Genomic DNA, 20229 nt, shown 5'->3' with positions numbered 1-20229 from the left:
TGTACTGGGGAAATATATTGTTGCTACAATGATGCATCGTCCACAAGACGCCACATATTACAATCAAGGTCAACTGACTACAGAAAGACTATCAACGTCATAGGTACAGAAGAGAAAATAGTGAACAAGTCCAAACACCTATCCTTGAGGAAAGAATGCTATTACGGTTTTAAATTAAAAATTATATCAGCGCAAATCCGGTCATTGAATGCATTACTACAGTATTAGGGGAGGGATAAGTAACACCAGTAACTGGCTTGTTTTTTGCAAACGAATCGAGGTTTCTTCTCCGACTGACAGTCGACATATATGGCTGAAGAAACAGTTCGTTGTATACATCAGTTAAAAAAGCGTCTTTATTAGGGGCCGATAATAATTTATCGCCCGTGTGTGTGTGTGTGTGTGTGTGTGTGTGTGTGTGTGTGTGTGTGTGTGTGTGTGGTTCTGGGGAGGTGGTTCTGGGGAGGTGTCAAGTGTAGTTGAACAAGGAACACGCTTGTAAAGTGTAGTTGAACAAGGAACAGTCTTGTCAAGTGTAGTTGAACAAGGAACAGTCTTGTCAAGTGTAGTTGAACAAGGAACACACTTGTCAAGTGTAGTTGAACAGGGAACGCGCTTGTCAAGTGTAGTTGAACAAGGAACAGTCTTGTCAAGTGTAGTTGAACAAGGAACGCGCTTGTCAAGTGTAGTTGAACAAGGAACGCGCTTGTCAAGTGTAGTCAGTAGACAAGGAACACTCTTGTCAAGTGCAGCCGGAAAGGTAACGCAAGTGTCGAGTGTAGTTTAGTAAGGTGAGGTGAGGTGAAATTGGATTTTACGTCGTACTTTAGAATATTTCGCTCATATGACGACGTGCATGCGTGTGTATGTGTATGTGCGGCTACTTGTACTAGCCCAGACTGAAGCTGGTTTTATAGTGCTAGCCCACTGAGATACCATGCCGCAGTGAAGCATGAATACCCCACTCAGACACAGTATACTGACTCCGAGCCGACCAGTCCTTGTTGTACCCATTAATGCCGAGCGCCAGGCAGGGACTAACAAGTACCATTGCTAACGTCTTTTGGTATGACGCGGTCGGGGATCGAACCCGCGACCTTCCGCTCTCTGGGCGGACGCTCTAACCACTACACCACGGAGGCGGTCTAGTTTAGTAAGGAACTAGTCGAGTTCAGTAAGCATCACTCGTTCGAGATGAACTTGAAGTAGCAGCATTCGGGAAGAGCATAAATGAAACCGTAAATGATGCCGACAAACCATCTTAAAACAGTGTCGATTGTAAGATTCCGTCAATATCAACATTATGTTGCGTGAGTGAGTGTAATGTGTATGGTTGGGAGATATCTGTACAAGTTGTTACTTCATTTTTTTATTATTTTAAAGAACTCTCCCATTTTCTCACTAACTGTTGTGAGATACATTTCAATCTGTCAAGAGTAGTTATTGCACTGTTGACCTCGTAGGAACTGCTGACTTCATAGGAACTGCTGACCTCATATGAACTGCTGACCTCATATGAATTACTGACCTCATAGGAACTGTTGACCTCATAGAAACTGCTGACCTCATAGGAACTACTGACCACATAGGAACTACTGACCTCATAGAAACTGCTGACCTCATAGGAACTACTGACCTCATAAAAACTGCTGACCTCATAGGAACTGCTGACCTCATAGAAACTACTGACCTCATAGGAACTGCTGACCTCATAGAAACTGCTGACCTCATAGAAACTGCTGACCTCATAGGAACTACTGACCACATAGGAACTACTGACCACATAGGAACTACTGACCTCATAGAAACTGCTGACCTCATAGGAACTACTGACCTCATAGAAACTGCTGACCTCATAGGAACTACTGACCACATAGGAACTATTGACCTCATAGAAACTTCTGACCTCATAGAAACTACTGACCACATAGAAACTACTGACCACATAGGAGCTGCTGACCTCATAGGAACTACTGACCTGATAGGAACTACTGACCTCATAGGAACTGCTGACCTCATAGGAATGTTGCACGTTACATAGTGTTGTTTTGCTTGGTTGTATCAGGTTATGAGATTGCATGGTCATTGATGACAACTTTGAATATGTGAATATAATGGAATATTGATGTCAGAAATGATACCCGACATTTTTAATTTTACAGATCATTCCACACCCAAAGAAATGCACACGTCAGAAGGGGTCCACAAAGGATGCAAAGTTTCTGCTATCTTTGAGTTTAATATCGATTTCAGTGTATTTTGGGAAATGCATTTTCCTGCGTTTTCTCAAATTTGAGCAAAAACTCAAAACTTACATCAAAACTCGGAGAAATCGGGGTTTGGACTCCATTTTTGTGGACTGACTGACAGAGTTTGGTTTTACTCCGCTTTTAGCAATATTCCAGCAACATCATGGCAGGGGACACCAGAAATGGGCTTCACACAATGTACCAATGTGGGGATTCGAACCCGGGTCTTCCGCGTGACGAGCCAACGCTTTAACCACTAGGCCCATTTTTGTGGAAGCCACAATGGCTGAGTGTGTTAGATCGCTGATCGTGTGTGCTTTCGGTGTGATGCCTCACACTGCGAGTTCGAATCCTGGTGGGATTCAGCGTTATATGCTATAGAGTTGAGCATAAATATCAAGGAGCTGGTTATGGTCCGAAGCTAAATCACGGCACTGTGTTGAGAGACATTCAAAGCGATGGCGTGAGTGAGTTTAGTTTTATGCCGATTGAGCAATATTCCATCAACAATGAACATATTAAATTAAAGTGACACTGCAATCATAATCATTATCCAAAAATACAATATTGTCTTTTGGAACTGATAATCTCGGGAGTTCTTTTACATGTTGATGATTGTTCACACAGTTATTGTCACTGAAACAACATTTTGCAATAATTTCCGAGACCATTTCGGCTATCAAATACACCTGTATATTTTGCACTAAATTTAACAGATAATAATGTTTCATGCAAAGCTGTTAATTCATCTCCCATCTCTATCAAGAAAAGTTAAATAGACAGGCCACCTTTGGTGAGAGATCATTTGCTCCAGCAGTAACGCTTAGTCTTATATATTAATTTGATAGAAACAAACAAAACCTTTTAACTGAAAAAGAGCCGAAGTGAGAAGGGAGAAACAGAACCCCAGGACGTACTTTATTTAGGGCTATACCATTGCTGACAGGGCTAGGCAGAATTAGAAATAATGCAGTTCAGGCACTGTGAGACTGACTAAGAGCAGTCCTATCTGCACAATTTGACAAGTTTTGCCCTTAGGGTAACTCCCCTCATGTTTTTTGTTGGGATTCTGTGGATGAAAAGATCAACTTAAAGGACAGTTGAAATGAGGATCTGGTGATGGGGGTCACCAGCTTGGGAAATGCCACTGAGTAGGTGGCTCAAAGAAAGGTTATTTATTACAGGGACGGTGATGTCAAGAAAAACGTACATGTACAATGGCGGGTAATGCAAAATGTTTAATAAAATATGATACAGGTACTAAGAACAATCCTACCCACTATTCCCCCAACCCTCCCTCCCCATCCCAGCAATAAGAACAGTCCAAATTTTGGGATCTATATACATCTGTATCAGAGGTCTGTCTTTCTTTCATTTCCATAAAAATCCCACATAATCAAAATTTAACACGTTATATTTGGAATTACACATTCTTAGTAAACTGGAGGCCGCGGTGGCTGAACACGTTAGGCGGCTGATGCTGAGGGTGTGGGTTCGAATCCCGGATGGGCCACAACCCAACAAAAGCACTAAGATATGTACTTTACTGAGAAAGTGTTATCTCAAATATAACATGTTACATTTGACCACTTTCTAAATGGCACTGTTTATTCACAATCAAAATTTAATTGCGTTTCTTGTCATAAGTTGATGTATCTGTAATCTTACACAACAGATCTATCTGGCATCAGACACAAACAGATGCACACATTCCACATCCAGCAGACACAAGTAGGCAGACAGACACACACACAACATCCATCTGACATCAGACACAAACAGATGCACACATTCCACATCCAGCAGACACAAGTAGACAGACAGACACACACACAACGTCCATCTGAGATCAGACACAAATTGATGCACACATACCACGTCCATCTGACAACAGACACAAGTAGACACCAAAACCACATCCAGACCATGAGCCTAACACAGATGGAATCAGTGGTCCTGCCAGTCTTCCTTGGCCCAGTCTGGTAATGGTGTGCTGTATTCCCAGTCAGGGCCCTGGAACATGAACAACATGGAACACTGAGTCTGAGCTGCTAATTTACTGGTCCACAAAACCTAAAGTTTTTGCTAACCTCAGAGTGCTATTTGCAAAAATTCCATTATCCCCTACATCATCTCAATTCAATCCCCCAACTTGTAGTTGGACTTCCCAAAATAAGAAAACAGGGGCGTAGTTACCATTATAAAAAAAAAGGCCGGGCTTACACATGATTGTTGCTAAAAAGGTTGGGAAAGCCCTCAATACTATCTAAATATAAAGCTTTGCAACCTATCGGGCTTATACGAAAAATTCGTCTTGCTACGCGCCTGGAAAAGGTCATATCTTTCAAACTAGAATTGTCATTACTTGAGTAATCATCCATTTCTATCTACTCTTCACCAAAGGTAAAAGTGTCATGGCAACATGTATTCCATGAAAGGAGACATCATCCTTGTAATATTTCTGATGATTGAAAGAGTGAGTATAGTTTTACGCCACACTCAGCAATATTCCAGCTATATGACGGCGGTCTGTAAATAATCGAATCTGGACCAGACAATCCAGTGATCTACAGCATGCGCATTGATCTACGCAATTGGGAACCGATGACATGTGTCAACTAAGTCAGCAAGCCTGACCACCCGATTCCGTTAGTCGCCTCTTCCAACAAGCATGGATTATTGAAGATCAATTCTAACCCAATCTTCATGGGTATAATGACAAGCGTGTATCTCTTGAATAAAATTCATCAGCACTGAATTGGCTGCAATATGAGTTCAATACAGGCTTGTAATCCTAAATGATACTTCCACAACTTAACCCTGGGAAGTTATATATTTTATACATAGATCTACATGATATGTGTCAACTAAGTCAGCGAGCCTGACCACCCGATCCCTTTAGTCGCCTCTTATTAAGTCTTAAGATAAGCATGTGTTACTTCAACCCGGATCTGCACGTGTCATTTCTGAAGGTACCTGAGGTGAACCACTTACAGCATACTTGAGAGCGTGCAGGTACATGACTAGCTCCTCTTTCCTCGGGTCAACATACTTCAGCCGACAACTGGAACAACTTGGATCTGGGATCCACTTCTTCCTGTCAAAGGGTGGTATGTAAGGACAGGGGGACTCATCAGTTCTTGGTCTCTTGACCGGCGGTTCCTCACCCTGTTCACCAACAGCCTGTCTCTCATCAACACCACTACAGCCTGCCCCTTCAGCGCCTGACTTGCTGGTATCAATACAATCCACAGTCTCCCCTTCCAGCTTGGCGGCATCAGCTATTTCCTTCAGTCTCTCTTCGTAGAGAGGGTTTGCACCATCGGTCCAGTGGCCTATGTTGTGAAGCTCCAGCATTCTATCAGATACCTGAACATGATTCATAAACATATAAGCACCTTAAGATGATTCATAAACACAAAAGCAAGACGAATATTAGTTAATCTCTCAAGGTATATTATAGTCTGTTTGCAACAAAAACGTACCGATGAATTTCAATTAAAACCAAAAAGTAAAACAAATAAAGTGAAATTAAGACTGTGAAAATTATGAGGATTTGCAATCTTAATTTCACTTTATTTGATTTATTTTTTTGTTTAAAGTGAAATTCATCGGTACACTATGGTATTTTCATAATACTATTAGAAACATAACAGCATGGTTAATCTTGGTTCGGTTGTACAAAACAACATCAGCAAGGTTAATCTTGGTTCGGTTGTACAAAACAACATCAGCAAGGTTAATCTTGGTTCGGTTGTACAAAACAACATCAGCAAGGTTAATCTTGGTTCGGTTGTACAAAACAACATCAGTACAATGATGATTCTAAGCCTATGTTGGACTATGGAAGCTATGACCTCTTTCGACATCAGATCCCTTTGTACAATGGCACCCCAGGATTGAACTACAACCAGTTGATCCTCACAGCTAAGGGATGTAACTCTGCACAGTTCAGTCACTGCTATCCAGTTACCTCCTGATCTGTCCGCTCCATCACCCCTCCCTTGTTCTTGTTAGGACCCCAGGCCTCACTGTTGTAGAACGGGTCATTTGTGATAGGATGCCCTGGAGATGACAACATAGGAAACAAAACAAGGTTTAACTTTACATCAATCAAAAGTGTTCTACTGAAAACATGGGGAATCATTGTTGGTATGAATACACAATGACTTTTAGAAAGTGGTCAAAAGCAGCAAATGTTATAATTGGAATTTACTTTCTCAGTAATGTACAGATTCTATAACTTTGGGGGCTTTAGTCCTATCATGCTCACAGAGTAAGGCACCTCGTCGTCAGCACACAAAATCAGCGATTTAACCCACTCAGCCTCCGCAGAGTCCATAAAATGGAAGCCTGACAACAGCTCATCTAGATCACTTACTTTGTGTACCTCTCTGACAAGTGTCAATTGGCAGCACTAGCCCTGCTGAAGCTATGAATACACTATATGTTTTAGAAAGTGGGCAAATACAACATATGTTATATTTGGGATTAAACTTTCTCAGAAAAGTACAGATTATAGTACTTTGGGGGTAGGGTGTAGGGGTGGGGTGATTAATCCAATGCTCACGGAAAAAATGCCACCAAAACATGGATCATTACTGCTGCAACTCTAGAACTTATCCAACAACCAGAGGGTCCTGTCTGAGGAGGAGAAAGAATGAACATCTAAATGATGTCCTCCTGATAACTGGGCCATGGTTGACCAGAACTACACTATTTTTGTGATATCACACAGTGCCTGTATGTCTGAAGATGTTCAAACTGCCGCACTGTCTGTAAGTGTCACGTGACCTACCTTCGAACTGTAGATGTACCCGGATCTGATGGGTCCGCCCAGTGTGAGGCACACCTACAACATTCATTTGGCTGGTGATACACTCATCAAACAAAAATGATAATCATAAAATATTCTAAATATATAATGCTAAGTTCCAACTATGATGCTCAAGGTTCCGTGTCATTACCATTTCGGTCAGTGGATTAGTTGACCCATGAAGATCCATGTTAGAATTGGTCTTCAGCAACCCATGCTTGTCGTAAAAGGCGACTAACGGGACTGGGTAGTCAGGCTCGCTGACTTAGCTGACACACGTCATTGTATCCCAATTGCGTAGATCATGCTCATGTTGTTGATCACTGGATTGTCTGGTCCACACTTGATTATTTACTGACCGCTGCCATAGCTGGAATATTGCTGAGTGCAGTGTTAAACAACAAACTAACAAACAACAGTGGAACAGTGTGAAATTGATTTTCATTCTCAATTCGCTAGTGGTCCACAGTACCTGCTAATTCTTCTGGGTACCCATTCACTTTTTTATTATGTCCCCTTGACAACTAGAGAAACATACTTTGCTCTGTGGGTATTCTCATCAAGTAAGCCATCATTTCTAATTAACTGTACAGTAGTGGGTATATGAGATTAATGGAGAGGGTGACATACATCTAACCACACTGGATGTGCCGTTATAACTGAGCCTCTCAAACGTTGTGTGGCACAGCTTCCCATCAGGTCTCACTCGGAACAGCCCTAGCTTTTGGGAGATGACACCAATAGGCTCGCGGCACTCGATCTTCCCACTGAAACCAACCAGACGCAGGAACTGTAGAAGACAAGACTACATTCAACACGTCCAAAGGAGATTTGGAAAGTATACAGGATACTCAAACTCAAAGCATACTTATATATACTTATACGTATATACTGTTATATATATAGAACAATCATGAGTAGTGAGCTTTAGTTTTACACCACTTTTAGCAATATTCCAACAGGGGGACGGCGGGGGACACCAAAAATGGGCTTCACACAATGTACCCATGTGGGGAATTAAACCCGAGTCTTCATCATGATGAGCAAACACTTTAACCACTAGGCTACCCCACCGCCCTGAACAATCATGAAATAGTCATCTCATGCATATCCCCCACCAATGTTCAGTGCAGTGTAAAACTCATGCCCCTGGTTACAAAAGACATTCCTGGCCAGACTGAAATTTGTTTAAAATTTGAACAAGAAATATTTGATGTTCCTTGTGTTTAAGTCCGACTGTGTCAACTCTGACCTCAGTTTAAGTCCGACTGTGTCAACTCTGACCTCAGTTTAAGTCCGACTGTGTCAACTCTGACCTCAGTTTAAGTCCGACTGTGTCAACTCTGACCTCAGTTTAAGTCCGACTGTGTCAACTCTGACCTCATTTAAGTCCGGCTGTGTCAACTCTGACCTCATTTAAGCCTAAGTTTAATTTGTTGCTATGGAATATTCCTGAATAGCAAAAGGCACCAGTTCATGGCTAGACTGATATCTGTAAAGTTTGACAAAGAAATATGGAAAGGACTTTTAGTATGCAGAATGGACTGTCTCCATTGACATTCCTATACCTTGGGAAGAAACATCAAGGTCCCTGGCATCTCAAGTAATTACACAAGCAAATGAGAGATGAAGGTGAGGGTAAGAAATAGTGAGAAATGATTTGTTTGTTGTTTAATGCTGCACTCAACAATGTAGAAATGAAAATTACAGGGCTGTTATTGACCAAACTTGCTGCTTTGGAGGCCATCTTGATGTAAAAAACCTGTACAAAACGTTTCATTATGATGATATCACATGTTTGGAGAAGAGTTGTTTAAATCCAGTACTGATGGATGGATGGATTACTGGACAATGCTGAATATGTCATTTTTGAAATATAACTCTAAATCACCTACTCAGGAAACTTGCCAACCACTCGACAGACATATTCCTTCTGGACTTCTCTCTTCAACACCTGGTCCTCCAACACCTTTGTTTTCTGGGATGTCTTCCCCATAATGAGCACCCCAGACGTCAGTCTGTCCAGTCGGTAGATGTCTGCAACAAACACGGGATGAGTGAGTGAGGTCCGTAATTGGAGCCAACCAGCCACTTGCCGTTATATACTCACCCCTGATGACAGAGCAGCCAAAATGTTTGCCCTGACATATGTAAAGGCAGTCAAGCTGTTTGACCTAATATATTTACTTCTTATGTTATCTGGGTTTCTGTTGTTTGCTTGCTGTTTAACACCCCATTAAACAATTTTCCAGTCATATGATGGCCGTCTGCAAATAATGAAGTGAGGACCAGACAATCCAGTGATTGACACCAAGAACATCGATCTATACATTGGAATACTATGCCATGTGTCAACCAAGTCTGCGAGCCTGACATCAGTCGCCTCTAATGACAAGCTGAAGACCAATTCGAACCCGGGTATTCTTATGGTAAGGCAACCCAGCTGTTGGCCCTGATATACTTACTCCTCAGGTTAGAGAAGCCCAGCTGTTGGCCCTAATATACTTACTCCTCAGGTTAGAGCAGCCCAGCTGTTGGCCCTGATATACTCACTCCTCAGATTAGAGCAGCCCAGCTGTTGGCCCTGATATACTCACTCCTCAGATTAGAGCAGCCCAGCTATTGGCCCTGATATACTTACTCCTCAGATTAGAGAAGCCCAGCTGTTGGCCCTGATATACTTACTCCTCAGATTAGAGCAGCCCAGCTGTTGGCCCTGATATACTCACTCCTCAGATTAGAGCAGCCCAGCTATTGGCCCTGATATACTCACTCCTCAGATTAGAGAAGCCCAGCTGTTGGCCCTGATATACTTACTCCTCAGGTTAGAGAAGCCCAGCTGTTGGCCCTGATATACTTACTCCTCAGGTTAGAGCAGCCCAGCTGTTGGCCCTGATATACTCACTCCTCAGATTAGAGCAGCCCAGCTGTTGGCCCAGGATGAAAACAACGGAGTTGTGTCTGTACTTGCCACAGGGATGGCATGGAATGGAGGATGGCTTGTTGATGACGATCAAGTCGTCATTTTCTGCAATTACCTCAATGGCACAGCCCACAACAGGGTTCTCATGTCTAGAAGAGAAGCATCAGTATTTAAGGCAACAGAAAAATCAGAACTTTCACTGGACTAAGGCATATAACTTACTGTCAAAATACTTCTGTCAATAGAAATTGAGGTTTTAAAATGTGGACAAGCGAACTGCATGTTATGCAGATTACTTAGAGTTCCCTCCCTTTGCAAACATTAGTTTCTGTGTGTCTTCCTGTTCACATGCTGTAGCATGGAAACAGGTATGATTTATGAGTTCTTTATGATTGGATACTATCATAAATTGTGAGTCTGGATACTACCATATATAGTAAGTCTGGATACTACCATATATAGAGAGACTGCATAATACCACACTTCTGATCTGGATATAACCATATATATAGAGTCTGGATACTACCATATATATAGAGTCTGGATACTACCATATATATAGAGTCTGGATACTACCATATATAGTAAGTCCGGATACTACCATATATAGTAAGTAAGTCCCGATACTACAATATAGTAAGTCTGGATACTACCATAAATAGTAAGTCTGGATACTACCATATATAGTAAGTCTGGATACTACCATATATAGTAAGTCCGGATACTACCATATATAGTAAGTCTGGATACTACCATATATAGTAAGTCCGGATACTACCATAAATAGTAAGTCTGGATACTACCATATATAGTAAGTCCGGATACTACCATCAATAGTAAGTCTGGATACTACCATGTATATAGAGTCTGGATACTACCATAAATAGTAAGTCTGGATACTACCATATATAGTAAGTCCGGATACTACCATAAATAGTAAGTTTGGATACTACCATATATAGTAAGTCTGGATACTACCATATATAGTAAGTCCGGATACTACCATATATAGTAAGTCTGGATACTACCATAAATAGTAAGTCTGGATACTACCATATATATAGAGTCTGGATACTACCATATATTGTAAGTCTGGATACTACCATATATACTGAGTCAAAAAAGAAACTTCACATTCTTTCTTCAGGGCACTATAAAAGAACAAGAGATGATAAGATGGTTAAATTGTTATTATTTCATTGCTGAGATCTGTGTGATGTACTCGATACACTGACAGTGCCATAATCAGTTCCATTAGGCTACACCGCCGTTCCAAAACATGGGTATACAGAATGTCAAGTCACAAGAATAAAAATGCGAAATTTCTCAGTTCAATGTCATGTATGGCCGCCCCGCTCATTCACCACTGCCAAACACCGTCTCCTCATCGACTGCCTGATGCTTGTGAACACGTGGTTGGGGATTCTGTGCCATTGCTCTTGCAAGGCAGCGCAAGTTCCTGCAAATTCTGAGGTTGGTTCCTAAGACCACGAAGCCTTCTCCCAAGTGCATCCCACACGTGCTCTATTGGATTAAGGTCAGGGGACCTCGATGGCCAGTCCATGACGTTGATTCCAGCCTTTTGAAGGAAATTTCGTGTCAACATCGCGGTATGCGGCCGAGCATTATCATGCTGGAACTGTAGACCTGGGCCATGAGCCGCCATGAAAGGAATGAGTTCAGGGATGAGCACCTGGTCGTGGTAAGCAGCAGCTGTGAGGTTTCCACGGATGACCAGAAGTCGGGAATGGTTGTTCCCACAGAAAGCACCCCACACCATGCAACTTCCGCCCCCGAATCTGTCGACTTCCTGTACACAACATTGGGCATACCGTTCACGACGTCATCTCCAGACTCTATGCCTGCCGTCCGCGAATCTGAGGGTAAACCTGGATTCATCGCTAAAGACGACTCGATTCCAGTCTCTCTGGGTCCATTGGAGGTGACGTTGGGCCCACAGCAGACGTTGACGTTGATGGAACGGCGTCAATATTGGCCCACGATATGGACGTCGAGAATGGGAGATTGGCAGCCCGCAACCGATTTCGAATGGTCTGTGAGGACAGTCGACCTCTAAACATTTCAGCCCTGGTTCGTGTAGCCGGCAGAAATCTGTCGCGTGAGGTGGCGAGGACGATTTGACGGTCTTCTGCTCGTGGCGTCACACGTGGGCTAACCGACTATGCGCGATCAGAAGTGGTGCCAATTTTGTTGTAGACGACCTCACAAGTCATACACAGTACGACGGCTGCATCCCATTGCTCTTGCAACGTCAATAACTGATCTTCCCGCTTGCAACATGCCAATGGCACGTTCACGTTGCACATTTGACAATCGTGGCATTTCAAGTACCGTTAGAACTGTGGTTTAAAAGTGTTTTTTCAATTCTTGAGGCCAATGCAAACATGTGCATATGAAGAAAACTTCGATGCGAAGATCACGTGATCGACTGCACGTGCAAAACCTGATTTGGCACTAACGCCATTTGCACGACGAATGGATGGGTTTGAGTGGGTTTTGCTAACGTTTTTCTAGAGTCGACAGATAAGGATCCCATTTCGGATGCATAGATGTATCATCAGAGGCAAAACTATTCATTATTTTTCAAATTACATTTTGTGAAGTTTCTTTTTTTGACTCAGTATATATATATATACCATATATAGAGAGACTGCATAATACCACACTTCCGATCTGGATATAACCATATACAGGCATCCCTCGCCATAACGCGGGTCTTGGGGTCCATGGATGACCCCCCGCGTTATTAGACACCCGCGATAAAGTAACGATTACATAACGCGGAACAAAGGCCAAGTAAAATCGTATTTTCCATGGACATAACAAAACTGCTATTTCGTGTATTGTGCCCAGTCAAAACTATATCGTATTGTTGGAGGTGAAAAAAACAACAACTTTGTAAATAAAAAATAGATGTATGTACATGAAACTTGCAATCAAACACCACAAGACATGATAATTCAATTGTTGTTCCTGTCATGCTACCTGTTATTCAACTAAGCCGGAAATAGCAATCAGCTGGGCACACATCGATGTTTTGGTCCAATGTACCGGTGATTCATTTAAAAACGATCCCGAAAATATAACATCCAAGAATTTCTATTCCATTATCAGAATAATTGATATGTCAAGCAGTTATTCTAACAGAGATCTTATATATTGCTATCGTATAAGTATAATGCATGTTTTCTACGAACATATTTAACATAATAATAAGCATTGCTAAGCACTTTGGGTTACCTGGCTGGATACATTTTATGTAGGAGACAGTTTGACAAGTCACCGCTGACTTCCCGCGGTACGTGCCACTTTGATTGTAAAAACAAAATGTTGGCAATTAATTGTCAAATATGACTTCAACGAGTCAATAACGCGGGCCTTGGGGTCAATGGATGACAAGGCTGTAATCTTTTCGTGATTGCTGAGAAAAATGTGAAATTGGTACTATCGCGGTAGGCGCGAAAAACGGACCCTCACGTAAGCGGGTGTTGTATGGAATGAGGTAATGCCATTTCACTCACGGTTTCTCCGTTGTTATTGTAAACAGTTTTACTGAATGAAAATGGGATTGAATTTAATCAAATAAAATGTGTTTTCTGACATCATACATTCTCGGATGGCGGTGTATACCCGCGCAATTACGCGGTGTGTTGCATCATAGCAAACGTTGTAAGTACTCGGCTGATAATCGACATGTCTTTATGATAAAGTTATTACGATGTTTCGCTGTTCATCAATTATTATTGAAAAAGACCCTGCATTGTTTTAAGCATCTGAAAAAACATGGATATATACGATAAGCACTGTTAATTGCAATCCGCACTGAATTTCACTTGTTTACTACGTGATTAACCAGAGCTCAACAGCGGATTTGTTGATGTGCTATTTTCGATCACGTGAATATGTGTGATCACTGGGCAACTTTTTTTATGGGAGCCACGGATTACCCCGCGGTTTAACCGAATCCGCGGTATCGCGAAGAGCGTTATTTGCGAGGGATGAATGTATATAGAGTCTGGATACTACCATATATAGTAAGTCCGGATACTACCATATATAGTAAGTCTGGATACTACCATATATAGTAAGTCTGGATACTACCATATATAGTAAGTCTGGATACTGCCATATATAGTAAGTCTGGATACTGCCATAAATAGTAAGTCCGGATACTACCATATATAGTAAGTCTGGATACTACCATATATATAGAGTCTGGATACTACCATAAATAGTAAGTCTGGATACTACCATATATAGTAAGTCTGGATACTACCATAAATAATAGTGAGTGAGTTAATATTTAATGTCACATCGGCAATATTTCAGCCATATTGTGACGCCAGAAATAATAAGTCTGGATACTACCATATATAGTAAGTCTTGATACTACCATATATAGTAAGTCTGGATACTACCATATATAGTAAGTCTGGATACTACCATATATAGTAAGTCTGGATACTACCATAAATAATAAGTCTGGATACTACCATATATAGAGAGACTGCATAACACCATATATAGAGAGACTGCATAACACCATACTCATAATCTGTATATAACCTTGTATAGAGAGTGTGGATACTACCATATATAGAGTCTGGATACTACTATACATCCTGTACGCTATTCTCTGCTGGTTATGATGACTAGACACTGCACATACCTGTGGACCTTGTGTGCTATTAGTTCACTGTCTCGCAGAATGTAATCCCCTTGCACCCTTTTACCATTGACAGTCAGGTTGCCACTGCTGATTGCATTGATCTGCAAAATGTGAAATGTCAATACACGAAACAAATTTACCATTAAAATCCTTGTGACATCACTGGAATATAATAAGTTAATATTCTGCTGTGCTGGATGAGACATAGAGTCTCTACATAAATATTTCACTTTAACGATATGTCACTACCAAATCATTGTCTATGTACAGTTAAACATTACCTATGGAGACCTGCAGTTTATTAGTTTTAAGCTAAACTTGAACCAGTCTGATTCATTAAAGTGAAAGTGAAAGTACCTTTCTTTTCATTGTCAACCCTAATCATGTTAGTGGTGTTCCGATTAATTGAAATAATCGAAGATTGGTCCAAACCAAACGACCAAGCAATCGATCACAATTTCTCATAATCGATTATAAACGATTTCGGAATTACTGTTTTAGTCTTTGAAAAACTTGACAATGGAACATATCTTAGAAGTTGTCAGGGCCTGAAAACGTGTTTAATTCTTAGAAAACTCACGAGTTGCAAGTTGCATCATGTTATACATATCTACAATAACAACCTGGATAGGAAAATCTGAAAAATGATATTAACCAATTTTTTTCGATGATTGTTCGTTGGTAATGAAGCAATCATCAATTGTGAGATTTCAACCAATTCCCAACACTAAATCATGTTAATCTTAACAGACATAAAAGTCCCTTTCACAGTGCATTATGCAGGGTTTTACCAGTACCAGTATATATACGTATAAACTGTGGAGCACACCATGTGTTGCAGGGTGGGGTGATTTGTATTAATGTTAATGCCCCCATAACCGTAACTCCCCAACATGCAGCAGGGATTTACCTTGAGTCCTGTATTTGAGGATCCCTGGGACTCGTGCTTATAATTTTCAGGGGTCCTGGACAACCAAATGGGGGTCCCATACACATAAATATCATTACTAATACTGTTATTGTATTGTGTATCATGATCATCACATTAATTGTTACAGTAATCAAATTGCAAAGGAGACCATAACTCAGCTAGAAGCAAACTCAGTGATAACTTATTGTTACTAGATTGGAGTTTCTACAAAAGTATTTGGACTTTTTCTGCATCCGTGTGGATGCGCTAATAAATTTCGTTGTGTCCATTGTCAATTTTTATGCGCATAGGATGCAGGGATTCGTGTCCTGAAAATCCCTGATTATTTATTCATAATTGGTTTTATTAAGACCTACACGTATTTAATCAATACAGTGTCAACAAGAAATATTTATTGATACATAAATAAAGGAATATACAATGTTATCTGCTGGCTATACTGTAGTGACAAGCAGACTCACGTAATCCTCCTCTGAATATGCCTTGAACTCTGACTTGATGACATCCAGGATGGTCCTACCCAGCCAGCGCTGTTTCACATAACGAGGTGAACGATATAGTAGTAGGGGTACACCTTCCTCAAACCTTTAAACAACAAGCACACTCGTACTTTTCACAACAGACTGATATTTTTCACAACAAACTAATAATATTTATAACAGGCTGAACAAATATTAGTTATAAGACCTTCTTTCATAAAAGAAGTCTCATAAATAAATCTATAATTTCTGCTTTTGACAAAAACGTTGAATATGATATATATAATTATATGTGCATGGTAGCACACCTGAAACAAACTTAGCATGGTGGCCTACATTCATTATCATATTAATTATCTAAGAACCTTGGAGCGCTCTTTACAAATATCCTATGCACAACTTGTGATTGAAAGCAGTTCGGCAAACACAGACAACACTGTGTGCGACAATTATCGATTTCAGGCAAGTCGTAAAGGATAATAAGTCTTAATATTGCATCAATAGGAAGCTAAAGTGAATGCATATGCCCCAATATGTATAAGGGACCATTCATAATTTATGGCTAGAGGGGTGATGATGATTTTATTTAAGGGGGGTCACCCATTTTGTTCTGCGGAGGTATGGGGTCGGGTGGGAATCAATTTGGTACACATGTATTGGGGGGTAGCAAATTTGTACATGAAAATATTAAAACATTTTGCTCAATAATTGTGGGAAAGGGGGGGGCATTGATTTTGTACATGACATGCTGGGGGGTCGCTTACTTTGTACATGTACATGAATTTGGGGTGGTCATTCACATTGTACATGCTTCTCCACAAAAATCATCATCATCCCCCTTGTCATAAATTATGAACGGTCCCTAATATAGGCCCAATATTGCCGAAAATGTGTGACATTGTGCCTTTAATTAAGTCGTGTGTAGTCAAAAAAAAAAGACAAAATTATAGTGTGTGAAACACTTGTGTTCATGCAAGATCTACCATTCTCGTAGTAGTATTCAGTTTCTTCATACAGATCAGCAGCAAATCCTGGCTCAGGGGCATTCAGCTTTTTAGACTTAGGCTTCTTGTCACGGTTCTTCCATTTCTCCATTCTTTCAAACTGAAAGGGACACTGACATGAATATGTTGTGTTGTACATTATTTTCAGCAGTACTTATTAACTACTTGTAAAACTACTTTAAATATATTATCCATATGGTGAAACATAACCAGTGTCATGTATATATCATATGTGCACATGTGCACATATCACATTTGCCCAGCAACCATTGTTTCTATACTTCATTGTCTGTGACGTCATTAAACAATGGAACGTGACGCCAATGAAGTGGGCCGTCACACTTGCTTACATGTTTTACTGCACAAATGTACATGAATAAAATGGACAATGGAGAAAATATGTCAAAACTTGTGCAAAATTGTGTATTTCCAATGTGTGGGCAATACAAAATTTGGCTAGAATGCACTTTACCGGGCGCAGCCCTCGCTGCTTCCTTTACGATCCTTAGGGTTAGGGTTAGGGTTTAGGGTTAGGCACCCTTTACGATCCTTAGGGTTAGGGTTTAGGGTTAGGCACCCTTTACTATCCTTGGGGTTAGGCACCCTTTACGATCCTTAGGGTTAGGTACCTTTTACGATCCTTAGGGTTAGGGGTAAGGGTTAGGGTTAGGGAACCCAAGCAGCGCTAATTAATCTGAAAAAGTGCGCCCGGTAAAGTGCAGTACTCCCCAAAATTTCACACTCGTTTTGTATTCATAAGTCGTATGACACACTTGCTCGTGTATAATCTCTATGTATTACACCCAGGATTAATTGCAATCAAGACTGACATACATATTCTAAGATAAAGAACCATATGTTTTCAAGAGCAAGTTCGTATATTGTGTGGATTCACGTCCGTTCATCTTGTTTACCTTCTTCAGCCCTCTTTTCGACAAGGTTGCTTTGTATTCTTCAAGGGAGTGATTCGGGTCTTGGAATTTATACTTTTTATTCTTATCTCGACCATGATGATGTCGGTGATCATTTCGCCTGGAAGTGGAATCTATGTCCCTTGCATCCATGTCTTGCTTAATCAACTCCTCTGTAAATCCTCTAGCACTGTATGTTCCTTGAACACCCGTTCTGCACACGGTGTACAATTTTGTAAAAATTAAATCGCTATTTTTAGTCGTAAAGCCAAAAGTCAATGGTAAATGTGGTTTTACTAACGAGAAAAGACCTTTCAGCCTCATTCACGAACTCTGGACGTGTGCTATAGTAATGCACGTTTTTGTTTGTTAATCTGGAAAGCTGTCATGACTGAAATAAGGAAAAAGTACGATTTACACACGGTTCCGTATGGAGGTCGCCATCTTACATGAAGGGAGGTAGCCCCCTTTTATCACCTTATTATCTCCCCTGATAATGTAAGCATTGCGAAATATAAGACGAGGTATGACACACCGTTTCGCTCACACGTGGAAAGATTGAAGAAAGAGAAAACTCTTTAGGTATCATTTTAGAACGTATGAGATGTGTTCACATAAATTGAGAATGTGATAATGTTCATCTTAAAAATAGCTTGGACTTGTGTCAAGTTGTGATGTTCAGCTGTCAGAGATGGTGTCTGCTGATATGTATAAAAAATGTCTTTTTCTCATACAATATAAATATGAGCAATTCTTTGAGAGAACATCTGAGACATTGTAGATACAATTACAGACATATACATGTTGTAAACGATTCATTCGGAACACAGAGACTTAATTTGAGAATTCCAAACTTGCAGGTTTAACAAAGAAATAAAGTTGAATGTCTGCCACAGTACCATATCTAATGATAATTAACTGTTTAATAACAGTATTCCCATTTTATCAATGAGATCAAGATTTGTCAATTCCAGTTGGGAGTCCCACTTGCTCCTTTCATAGAGGTGATGTATCCTCATGTTATGGTTTTCCAGACACTGAACAACCATTCGTTGTTATCTTTTGAATCACAAGAACGGCCATAAATCGTGTCACTATCTTTTGAAGATAACAAGCCATCATTTAAGATTATTTTCAGTGGTGAAGTGCAACACCCCTCGTCTTAGCCTGTGTGTCCAAGGATATGCGGCAGCACTTATGACATGTTTTATTTAACAGAGTGTGTACTCCGTGTATGGGCAAGATGATTTGTCTGCATGTTTTAATGATCTAATTGATCTTGACATAAGAAAAATAGTAAAAAACTGAATAAAATAGTCAAGACTGTTTAATTGAATTGTTCTACCTCAGCATCAGCTTCTTCTCTGAATCTGTTCACCTCTCACTTTGAGTGAGTGAGTGAGTTTAGTTTTACGCCGCTTTTAGCAATATTCCAGGAATATCACAGCTGCGGACACAAATGGGCTTCACACATTGTACCCATGTGGGGAATTGAACCCATGTCTTCGGCGCGACGAGCAAACACTTTAACCACTAGGCTACCCCACCACCCCTCTCACTTTGAGGATTTATATAAGTAATAATTTGGAGTGATACCTTAAGTCATTTCATGAGTTATTCAAAGACTAGATCTAATATTATACCAGTAGCCGTGTTCCTTGTGATAAAGCTGACATCCCAAAATGTCCCCTTTACTTGCATCACTTCTGAACATCATCACAAGTAATGATAGAATTTAAAAGTCAATCATGAAACTAGACACACAATGCTGATCTGAAAAGATTTATTTCAGTCATATTGTTGAAGACATAATTTAAACTACAACTTTCATTCAGCATCTTCAAGCATCACAAAATCTTCAAAAATTGTTGAAGCTCTGTCTGGGACAATGAATACAAAGCAGATTTATTTTCATGCCTGCAAAACTTTGATCACTTGCATCATATTCAAACTGTCCTGTTGAAGATTTCCTTAATACATTATCTACAAGCACTCAGGGAACAGACATTCAAAATTCTTTGTGAGTGTGACATCACATTTCTATTGGGGTGGGGGAAGGTGACTGGGTAGGCTGGGTCCTCGCTTTGACCTGAGCACCCACATGGATTTACAGACTTGTTTTAGTCACGCAAAATATTGTTAAATGACAATGAAATTCAAACTGCATGGTTTCACGTCAAGTCGCTATTGTTCACATTTGTTTCTGACCATGGACACACTCCTTCT

At 40.5% G+C, this 20229-nt stretch overlaps 3 protein-coding genes across 3 annotated transcripts in view; 1 reads left to right on the top strand and 2 right to left on the bottom strand.

Annotated features, from left to right (window-relative positions):
* The window catches only part of LOC124281326 (sodium- and chloride-dependent glycine transporter 1-like), a 182996-nt gene that overhangs the window by 98996 nt on the left and 63771 nt on the right, over positions 1–20229 (bottom strand). The window lies entirely within an intron of this gene.
* LOC124281306 lies at positions 1304–2041 on the top strand. Its single transcript, XM_046717329.1, has 2 exons — positions 1304–1310; positions 1536–2041. The coding sequence occupies exons 1-2, from the start codon at positions 1304–1306 to the stop codon at positions 2039–2041; spliced, it is 513 nt and encodes a 170-aa protein (XP_046573285.1).
* On the bottom strand, positions 3470–18456 carry LOC124281320 (RNA pseudouridine synthase 7-like). Its single transcript, XM_046717346.1, is given in 12 exon segments — positions 3470–4262; positions 5244–5618; positions 6223–6314; positions 7048–7101; positions 7696–7832; positions 8961–9102; positions 9971–10137; positions 14679–14779; positions 16071–16166; positions 16169–16194; positions 17072–17192; positions 18007–18456. Coding segments are annotated over 12 exon segments (1698 nt in total). The 5' UTR covers positions 18328–18456; the 3' UTR covers positions 3470–4196.

Source organism: Haliotis rubra, unplaced genomic scaffold, assembly GCF_003918875.1.
Source record: "Haliotis rubra isolate DU_JTF1 unplaced genomic scaffold, ASM391887v1 Scf282, whole genome shotgun sequence".
Classification (NCBI taxonomy): Eukaryota; Metazoa; Mollusca; class Gastropoda; order Lepetellida; family Haliotidae; genus Haliotis; species Haliotis rubra.
This window is presented reverse-complemented; position numbering and strand designations above follow the sequence as displayed.